The 10,709-nt window shown below is 36.6% G+C and overlaps 1 protein-coding gene across 3 annotated transcripts in view; it reads left to right on the top strand.

Annotated features, from left to right (window-relative positions):
- The first annotated feature begins 1,650 nt into the window (after positions 1 to 1,650).
- wwp2 (WW domain containing E3 ubiquitin protein ligase 2) overlaps positions 1,651 to 10,709 on the top strand; it is a 61,537-nt gene continuing 52,478 nt past the window's right edge. For 2 of the 3 annotated variants that reach the window (XM_079603065.1, XM_079603063.1), the window contains exons 1-5: positions 1,684 to 1,761; positions 2,516 to 2,617; positions 6,008 to 6,164; positions 6,468 to 6,589; positions 9,030 to 9,167. In XM_079603065.1, coding sequence (XP_079459191.1) covers positions 2,545 to 2,617; positions 6,008 to 6,164; positions 6,468 to 6,589; positions 9,030 to 9,167 — 490 coding nt within the window. In that variant the 5' untranslated portion in view covers positions 1,684 to 1,761; positions 2,516 to 2,544. Of the gene's footprint in view, positions 1,762 to 2,515; positions 2,618 to 6,007; positions 6,165 to 6,467; positions 6,590 to 9,029; positions 9,168 to 10,709 lie in introns of all 3 variants that reach the window. The other variant, XM_079603064.1, reaches the window with a different exon arrangement.

Raw genomic sequence — 10,709 nt, 5'->3', positions numbered from 1 at the left:
TGTCATATTGTCTAAACTGTGTGCGTGAAGCATTGTAAATTCATATAATTTTAATATTTTTTTTCTTAGCTGCTAAAAGTCATAGCTAGCATGTTAAAGCAATCGTGTCAAGCTAGCAAGTTTTGTCATGGCTGTCAGTTAGCAACTGTACCTTATCACAACATTGATGTAAAACCTTGTCATAACAACAAAATTATAGTTTTTGTATTAATAAAGAACCCCTGTTAATAGTCAGGTATCTCCCCTTTTTATTTAAGTAAACAGACTAGGCATACATTTAATCTGTTTTCACTGCCACAAGAGAGGAAATGCACAACAGGGGTGTTGCTCTGTTCTGATGTTAGCAGCAAACATAGTGAAGCATAAAGGCTGGACACTGGGTCTGACGCAAAGGATTTGCCATTTTCCACATAACCTCGCAAGAATATAAGATTATATTGCAAAATTAAACGCACACAGTTCAGTAAGCTTTCACAGAAATTTACAGAAGTATTATTAAATTTCAGTGTTTATTTTGGTTAAAACAATTATTTGGCAGTTCAAATGTATTGTAATAATTTACCAAAACCTGCTGTTATTTTCAAAAAGTCCCCCCCCCCCCCCCTTGTCTTTATACAGCCAATTTAATTTTGTCTGTGCACAAATAAAATAAATACATTTGAAAATGATGTTAAAGAATGATTTTATTACTTTTTAATGAATGTTGCCACCGTCCCCTGTTATGGGGTCAGTTGCAACATTTAGCTTTGTCTATATAAGTATATATGTTGCAGCAGTGTGGGTGGGAAGCTGACAGATGTGGATTTATTGTGTTAAAATTTTGTCTTTCCAATATAGTCTCTGAGAAACTCAAGGAAATGCAAAAAGTGTTGCAACCGTCCCCACTCTCCCCGGACATGATTGTATTCAACACCTTTTTTTGCTGGTATAAAACAATAAAAATATGTGAAAAAAAATAAAAACTTAACTGTGTAATATTTTAAATGAATGCTGCAATAATTTCTGTATTTTAGTTCATTAAAATTTACTGCTTGTTCTTTGGATCAACATGTAATTGGTCTCGGTTTGAGGCTCTAAAAAAGACTAGATCTGCATTTCAGTGGGTCTGGTATTAGTCTGGGTTTTGGAGAATCTGGGGCCAGTTAAACACAGTCACATGTTAAGTCTAAGAACTAGGCTGACCAACTTGCAGTCAAATGGTAACCAGACTTACATTTCGGATTCAAATGAGACCAACCTGTTCAAGTAACTCACTTAAAAAAAGTTATAACCAGCCTTAAAGAAAAAAATTAACTAACTTTATAGACTAGTCACTAGACTAAGCAGTTTAAGCGTTTTGACTGCGTCTGTGCCTAGTTGGTCAGGGGTTCATTCTAATCTAAAGCCAGAAAATGATCCAACACAACACATAGCCTACCTCCTAGAAAGAATGCTATGTTGTTGTGTGTTTTAATCCAAGTAGGCTACATTAAACTGTGAACAATTCAAAACATTTAGATGTTCTAAATCATTTGATCAGCATGTATGCCACACATGCAATTTGTGAACATTTATGAAGCTGGTTTGGTAAAATCTTTCACATTTTACAGAAATTAATGTACAGTACTTCACTTTTGTGAGCAGAAAACGCACCCCTGCCACATTGATGGTATGGAGCATCCGGACCCACAATTCACCGCGGCGCTCGTCTGAGAGTCACATGACCATGACATTAAAGCGGAAATGACAGTTAGCGATCCACAGTCTCACGGCAGATAAAAGGTAGGGATCAAAACATTTATTGTGTGTTCTTAATAACAGAAAACGTTTACATTAAACACGAACTTGCCCGCTTTTATAGTGGTTCTTGACAATTTCAAGTATATTGTGACTTTTCTCTGTAAATGATGTGCAGCTAGTCAAACATCGTCACTGTCTTACACATGCTATAAACTTAAGATACTAAATAATCATAAATCTGTATTAGCTCCAGAAATTATATTTGGTTGACTCTTTCTGATGTCTAATTTGGAGGCGGAAATACATTTTTATAATCATCCGACCCTGCTGTATACCGAACCTTTCAGTTTTAATAATTAGATGATTACTGTTTGTTTGTGTCTGATCATCACAATCGGTTTCTTGAACTATGAGGCTGTCAGACTCGGATATTCATATTCATGTATCATGACACCGTTTTATAAACCATATATTCCGGCTTTACTGTTGACACGCCTACATTTTTTTTCAATACATTCACAGTTTTTGTAAAATCTTCCTGTTTTAAACTGTAATATTTGTGTGTGTGTGTGTGTGTGTGTGTGTGTGTGTGTGTCTGTGTGTGTGTGTGTGTGTGTGTGTGTGAGTGAGTGAGTGAGTGTGTGAGGTGCTCAGATGATCACTGTGAGTTTTAATGCTAGATTAAGCTCTCAGTAAACGCACACGTCTATGGTTTATTATCGTCTGATTATATTTCACAGTAGATGAGTGAATATGAGATATGATGAAGGTTGTTGTGTGTGTGTGTGTGTTTCAGGGCTGTGATCTGTGATGTGATGTGATGTGATGATGGCAGCTGCCAGTGTGTCTCAGTTTGCCAACGTTCAGGCCACAGAGAAATCACAGTTGACCTTGAAAGGTAAGAAAAGCAGCTTTTTAAACCCCAGCCTGTGTGAACATCAGGACCGTGCACTGTAAACGAAGGATCTGAAACTGAACATTTTGATGGGATTTATCAGCTCATATGACGCATCAACTTGCAGCATCAGAGCTTCATGTGTTTTTGCACTATGCAGTGTTTCCTCTAGAGGGTGATGTGTGCTGAATAATTGACTTCATAACTGCTAGTCCAACTATGAGCCTTCATGTCAGGACACATGGATTCACTTCATTTTGATGGTCCCTTTAACACATTCTGTTGACTATAAGTAACGTTGCAGCGACATGTCTACTAACTCGCATTAGAGTATTCAAGACTTTTAGGGAATAAGTTAAAGGATTAGTTCACTTTAAAAAAAACTTTTGCTGATAATTTACTCACCCCATGTCATCCAAGATGTCCATGTCTTTCTTTCTTCAGTCGAAAAGAAATGAAGGTTTTTCATGAAAACATTTCTCCATATAATGGACGTCAATGGGCCCCAAACGGTTCAAGGTCCAAATGACAGTTTCTGTGCCGCTTCAAAGGGCTTTAAACGACACCAGACGATGAATAATGGTCTTATCTAGCGAAACGTTCGGTCATTTCAAAAATAAATAAAAAAGTTTAAGTTTTATAAGCACAAATGCTCGCTTTGCTCTGTTCTGTGATGCGCGTTCGTGACGTCGCGTAATACGCAATTACGTTGAAAAGGTCACGCTTGACGAGTCAGTGTTTACAAATGTGCGGAAGGAGGACCATACACACATATTAAAATGTCTTTGTGTCAGTTTATCGTTTAAAATGTCCATTTCGTGTGCGTATCCTGGGTGTTGTAATATTAAAAAGCCTAAAAGAAAATTTTCGTCAGGACAGACATTTTTTACTTTTCACAGAAGCGTGACCTTTTCAATGTAATTGCGTATTACGTGACGTCACGAACGCGCATCACAGAACAGAGCAAGGTGAGCGTTTGTGCTTATAAAACTTAAACTTTTAAATTTATTTTTGAAATGACCAACGTTTCGCTAGATAAGACCCTTATTCATCGTCTGGTATCGTTTAAAGCCCTTTGAAGCGGCACTGACACTGTCATTTGGACCTTGAACCGTTTGGGGCCCATTGACGTCCATTATATGGAGAAATGTTTTCATCAAAAACCTTAATTTCTTTTCGACTGAAGAAAGAAAGACATGGACATGGTAAATGGTAAATGGACTGCATTTATATGGCGCTTTCACAGACCCAATGGCCACCAAAGCGCTTTACATATTGCCTCACATTCACCCATTCACACACCGACGGTGGTGTCAGCCATACAAGGCGCCATCCAGCTTGTCTGGAGCAGCTGGGGTTAGGTGTCTTGCTCATGGACACCTCAACACTTGGTCAGGTGGAACCGGGGATTGAACCACCAACCTTTCGGTTTGTAGACAACCTACATGAACCACTGAGTAAATTATCAGCAAAAGTTTTTTTTAAAGTGAACTTATCCTTTAAGACATGTAGTTGCAAAGTTATTTGTAGTCAGTATAATGTCTGTTGAGGATCATCACAATAAAGCGTTAGCAGATATTAAGCAGACAGTCTACTAATACTCTTATGAGAGTTAGTTAGTTGCAAAGTTACTTATAGTCAACATAATGTTCAAAAGCGACCATCAAAATAAAGTGTTACTGGAATCATTGCCACTTAGTAATTATTGATGTATAATCCATTAACATCAATAATTGTCCATTAACCGCCTCAGTAATATGTCTTGTACGCTGAAACTTTTCATAAACGTTTTCTGATCTTGAGAAAAGTCATATAATAAAGGAAGCAGTTTGTTATGAATGTATTATTGTTATTTTATCAGAGCCGGTCTTACATGGCCACAGTTTGCTTGGTATAAATAACTTTGATAAAGTTCGCTCGTATCACTCTGTGCATTAATGTTTGAAAATAAAGAGCCACGACTATCAATCTGGTGTAGAAATGAGGAAAAAAACTGAAGAAAGGAGCAAGATAAGGGAAGTATTGAATTCTGACAAGATAGGCCTATACATTTGTTGAAATGGTGTTTGCTGCTTTGTGTCTTATCGGTTCAGTTCAGCGTTTGGGGAATGCTGTTATTTGAAGACGCTGTGCTTTTGTAACAACAGTGTCACTGTCACCTTATAATATATTGTGGCAGTGAAGCACAATGTTGTTATCGCGGGCACTTGCAGATTCAGAGAATAATTCTGACGCCTTCTGGATGGTTCAGATTTTAGTTGAATGAAATTGCACATTCACACTCTGACAGTAGGTGGTGTGTATGAACAGCAGAAAACAGTTGTTATTCAATTACCCCCCCCCCCCCCCCCCTGTACACACAGCTGTGCAGCTTTCTGTATCTGACACCCGCGTTTCACAGAGAAGAAATGAAGTCAAACAGTATGTAAAATGTTTTCAAATAGCCATTTAGATTTTTTTGTATTTGCTAACACCAAATACAAATACCTTTGTTTACACACATACATTTTTAGATATTAAATGGGACTAAAACATGCCAGTTCAGAAAATATATCTATATATTGGTTGAAAATATTTAGGGCTGCATAACGATTAATCGCAACTAATCGTTTGCAGAATAAAAGTTTTTGTTTACATCATATATATGTGTGTACTGTGTATAGTAATTATGTATATATAATATAAATACACAAACATGCATGTATAATTTTAAGAAAAAAATCTATATATTAAGTGTTTATAATTCTATATAATATAAATTCTATTTAAATATAAAAATGTATATAAACATGTAAATATTTTTTAAATATGTACATACACATGTGTGTGTATTTATAAATACATAATTATTTTACACAGTACACACAGATATATGATGTAAACAAAAACTTTTATTCTGTAAACGATTAGTTGCGATTAATTGTTATGCAGCCCTAAAAATATTCAGATTTTCTGATCTTTATTATTGTTCTTCTTTATAGTTGTGTACTTTTGCACTTTTAAAAAAAAACATTTGTTTACTTTATACTTTTTGTCAATATGTATTGTTTTATTGTATTTACATAGGTAATTCACGCTACAAAAATGGTATTATTACTCAGCAGTTTATCATTTTTCTAGTATGTTTAAAGAAAAATATTCTGAGTACACTTTACATTGAGGTGTCAGTGTAGGACCTATTTTGAAAATCTGCTTTGGGCCGCCAAAATGCCCTGGATATGTTACCTGGTCTTATTTCTGGTATGTTGTAAGTTTAATAACAGTGAATATGATATGAGATTAATAACTCTGTAATGATTAGGATCACAGTAAAATGCACAATTTCTCATTGCAATTTTGCAAACCTTCCTCTATTGAAGAATGTTTGGTGTTTTTCTGTTTTTCATTTGACAGTGCTGTCTGCTAAGCCTCAGTCTCCTAAGCTCCCCAGTCGTAACTCTCGTCTGAGTTCATTTGTGGAAGTGACCGCTGACGGTCTGACCAGTGAAACGAAGAAAACGGGCAAACGCACTGGACACCTTGAGCTGCAGTGGAATGAGGACCTCACCCTGTAAGACATCACATGACTAAGTTTATATATATATGTTACTTTTTTCATTTCTCATTTAATTTAAGTATACAATTTGGTAACAAATAATTACCTAAGACCAGACCATTGAATTGCTCTCGGTAATCAGTAAAGTGAAGAAATCTGCTTTTCTGTGTTGGTTGTGTTCTACCTTTTTGTTTGTTTTTATTTACATCTCTTAAAATCTTTTCTAAAAAGCCCTTCCAGTTTTAGGGGACCGTGTTTAGTCGTAACCACGGTCCATTTGTGAACTTATATATTTATATAACATATTTATTTTCACAGGAACGTGACTCCTCAGAGTCGTTTGGATCTGAAGTTGTGGAGTTGTCACACTTTGAGGAAGGAACTTTTGGGCAGTGCCACCATTGACTTACTGGACACTCTACGGACACATGATGGCAAGAGTAAGTTGTCATCACAATATAAAATCACGATAAATATATTTTGACATTGATTCTCCTAGTTAATGTTGAAACAACAAATACAGTTTAATGAGGTTCATTGATAAGGGAAGAAGGTGGCAGGAACCGGCGAACGTTTCACAACTTTAAATTCAAAATAAACAAACACAAAACGAAAGTTTAAGCGACAGCCGCTCACGGATGACTGGCTCACACACATAACATAACATAACATAACATAACATAACATAACATAACATAACATAATATAATATAACATAACATAACATAACAGTGGCGGCAGTGGCTCAGTGGTTCATGTAGGTTGTCTACAAACTGAAAGGTTGGTGGTTCGATCCCCGGTTCCACTGGACCAAGTGTCGAGGTGTCCATGAGCAAGACACCTAACCCCAGCTGCTCCCGACGAGCTGAGTGGCGCCTTGCACGGCTGACACCGCCGTCGGTGTATGAATGTATGAGTGAATGGGTGAATGAGAGGCAAATTGTAAAGCGCTTTGGGGGCCTTGGGTCTATGAAAGCGCTATATAAATGCAGTCCATTTACCATTTACCATAACATAAATAGTCCATGCCTGGTCCTCTCTGATCCTTCACTGGATGAGCTCCTCCTTTTATACTTCCAAAGCTCCACACAATAATTATTAATTCAATTAATAATTAATTCAACTTTTTTCACTAAGTACTATGAATGAAGGCCAGTATCACAGTTGTTTTATTTTTTTATTTCTGGGAATAAAATTAGCAATTATAGCCATTCAACAAGCCAACAGATTCTGCATTAATTGTGGTAATTATTTTAAACATTTAATCAGTACATTTTAATTCTGAAAGTATTTTTTCCCAGCCATAATAATAAAGCTACACTGTGTAGGAATTACTCCCATCTAGCGGTGAAATTGTATATGACTACAAATAGCCCCTGCCATTCCGAGGGCGTTTTAACTCCTACGGTGGGCGTATTATTTCAGATCTGCCGGCAGTCGCAAGTAATCTCCCCCTCGCATTCGTCACGCGAAAAAAAAAGTGTAAAAACGCGAAAGGCGAAGCTTGAATTTCCAGGTATGTCCCCCTTTTGCTAATGTATTTTCAAGATGGAGGCGCAACATGGCTTCCGCCATTCGATCGACTCACTCGTATGTTTTATAAATGGCAGATTCTACGCTTACGAGAATACTTAATTAGTGGGTAGAAGTAATTATACGTTAATGAGCACATATCATTTTGAAAGAACAAAGTGTTTTTTGCTAAGAATCAACTTTAAAAAATGTCACAGTGTAGGTTAAAATGCTGATCACCTCAGATCTTTTAGAACTCCTTGTAACTGACATTAGAGCAAAACAGGTCTTATTTTTACAATTTAAATATACGGCGGGAATGTTTCTGATTTAAAACAAAATATGTCAAGTCACCTTTATTCATATATCGCTTTATACAATACAGATTGTTTCAAAGCAGCTTTACAGTTATAAACAGGAAAATTATGCTTTTCGGCTGTTGTTCAGTGATCAATAATATTGTTGAATATTAAGTGCCCCCTCTTATTCTTACTTTTGCATTTCTGTTTTTTTTTTACACTACTGGCCAAGATATTTTGAATAGGTCTGTATGAATTCCTTTCAGCTCAGTGCAGTGTTTTTCCTGAACATTTTGAGGTTTGACTTTCAGCAGAGTCACTCCGCAAATTTAGTCCTGTTTTTTTTTTTTTTTTTTTTTTTTGGTCAAGTTGGTCAAGTTGTTTCTGAGTCAGCTGTGTGCTTCACATTGTTAGAGAAATTCTTGAACTTTTGTCTTTCTGAAGAAGACAGCTGCGTTTGCATCAAAAAATTATTATATGTAGATCCAAATCACAGTTCCTGTCAAACGTGCAGAAAAAAGTTTTTTTTTCCCCCGAGACACGCACAAGTGATTATTTTTTATTTTTTTACATTACAAGATGTATATTCTTCAAAGATGTTCTTTATTGTTGCACAGAAGGACTTCGTACAAGTTTAGGATGAAATGAGTGTAAATTATGACAGAATTATATATATAATATTTGCTGTTATATAAGGTTCTGACAGCAGTGATGTCAGCACGTGTTCTACAGATAACAGTGTCAGCAATAAATGATTTCTATGATTCGTTGACATGTGAAGGCTGATGTGGGATTGAATGAAATCTCAATGAACAGCTGAGCACTCCCCTTTTAAAGCAGCTTCACTTCTTCCCTGCTATTTTAAAACACAAAATATGAACCAGTGAGTGTTTTGCCAAAACAATGAGTCTGTCAAATAAAATGACATGAATGTAAGTTAAATATTTAGGTTTTTAATAAAAAACCAAAACATAAATGTATCTACCAGCACTAGAGCCCCCTCTCTCTCTCTCTCTCTCTCTCTCTCTCTCTCTCTCTCTCTCTCTCTCTCTCTCTTTTTGACTGGCAGTGGAGAATGTTCAGCTCAGTCTGGTTCTACAGACCGAGAACAAAGGCTCGGTTGTAGCAGGAGGTGAGCTCAACGTCTGTCTGGACGGCCTGGTTGTTGATCTAGGATCTCTGCCCAATGGCAATGCTGCCTCAGACAGTAAGTCCTGTTCACAGACACACACATGCACACTTCATAGAAAACACTTGTAGAACACACAGAACACATGAACAAATGCACATTCATGAGTTTGCAAAGCCTTGGCTGTGACTCCACCTAAACTAACTGCAGGAATAGAGGAGGTTGTGGTGAGAGGGGCTGGTATGGAAAGAGTCGAGTTTGACCGAGCGGATGCTCACAAGAGAGCTTTTCTCCTCGGTGTACTCACAACTGACAAACAGAGCCCAGGAGGTCAGTGGGTCTATTGACCACTCACAAACCTAATCTGTTCAGACTCACACACACTCATTTTTGATTAGGAGTAAGTTGCTTTGGAAAGCACAGAGCATTCATGTGTCAGTTAGACAGTGCACAGGTACTAAATTGATTCTGTTACTGTAAAAAGACTGATATAGTGAGTTTACATTTACATTTATGCATTTGCCAGCACCTCAAGGTACACATTTACATTTGATCAGTTCTTTCTTTCGCTAGAATCGAACCCTTGACATTGGCGTAGCTAGCGCCACGCTCTACTGCTTGAGCTTCAGGAAAGCGAGTCTAGTTACTGAATGACCATCTCTAGCTAGTAAAAAGATTCATGTGACTTCCTCTTAACTACTCTACTCTGTGAAGCATGAGGTGTGTGCTGCAATATATAGAGCACAGTCAGTCAATATATAACAATTTAATGTTTATTTGAAGCCACAAGTAGAGAAATATAGAGAATGTGCATTAAATGTATCTAGAGTTGTCTTTAAACTGTGAGATTCAATCAGAAGCGTTTTTATTTTCCTGGAGGGGTTGGTTGAGATGTCACCTTCAAAACATTCCCATTGCTAATCCCTCAACCTGCCAATAATTTTTTTTATGTCTGACTCTATATAACTACTGTAGATAAGGAGTATGTTGTCACAATGGAAGCTGCCATTCTGCCTATTATTGCTTTTTAGCCAAATTTAAATGATAAACAATTCTATAGCAAAACATTTAGTTAAACAGCAGAATATATAAGCGTTATTTTGAGCAGAAAATGTAATTAGGACTTGGAATAGTTACAGGAAATAACGCTTGTGACAACCCCAACCTGAAAAGTGCTACGGCAGCTGCTGACAAGTTCCCCGTGTGAGAACTAACCCGCTCGGCCCTCTAATGTTAACCAGTCTTACGTAGCAAGACCTTTGACTCACGACAGAAAGTCTAGACCTTTTTACATCATGTCTTTTCTAAGTGAGAAAATGCAACAGAAAAACAGTATATATCCCCAGGAGGGTGATATCACAGGTATATCCATATATATTATGAATAGTGCAACTGGCTGACTGAACATTATCTCATTTTTTACACAGCTGATCATCAAATAAGTAAATATGTCAGCATAAAATATTAATTTGAGTAAAAAAATATGTACAATATTACAGTAATATGAAAATATGCATGAAATCAAAATAGTCCCAATTTATAATGCATGTTATTGGTCTTTTTGTGATATTTATGCATTAATAATTATTGATTGCTTATGGTATAAAAGTTTTACAACAC

The sequence above is a fragment of the Phoxinus phoxinus genome (assembly GCF_949152265.1).
Source record: "Phoxinus phoxinus genome assembly, chromosome: 25".
Lineage (NCBI taxonomy): Eukaryota > Metazoa > Chordata > Actinopteri > Cypriniformes > Leuciscidae > Phoxinus > Phoxinus phoxinus.
Note: the sequence above shows the minus strand (reverse complement) of the source record. Positions and strands in the feature narration are given on the sequence as shown.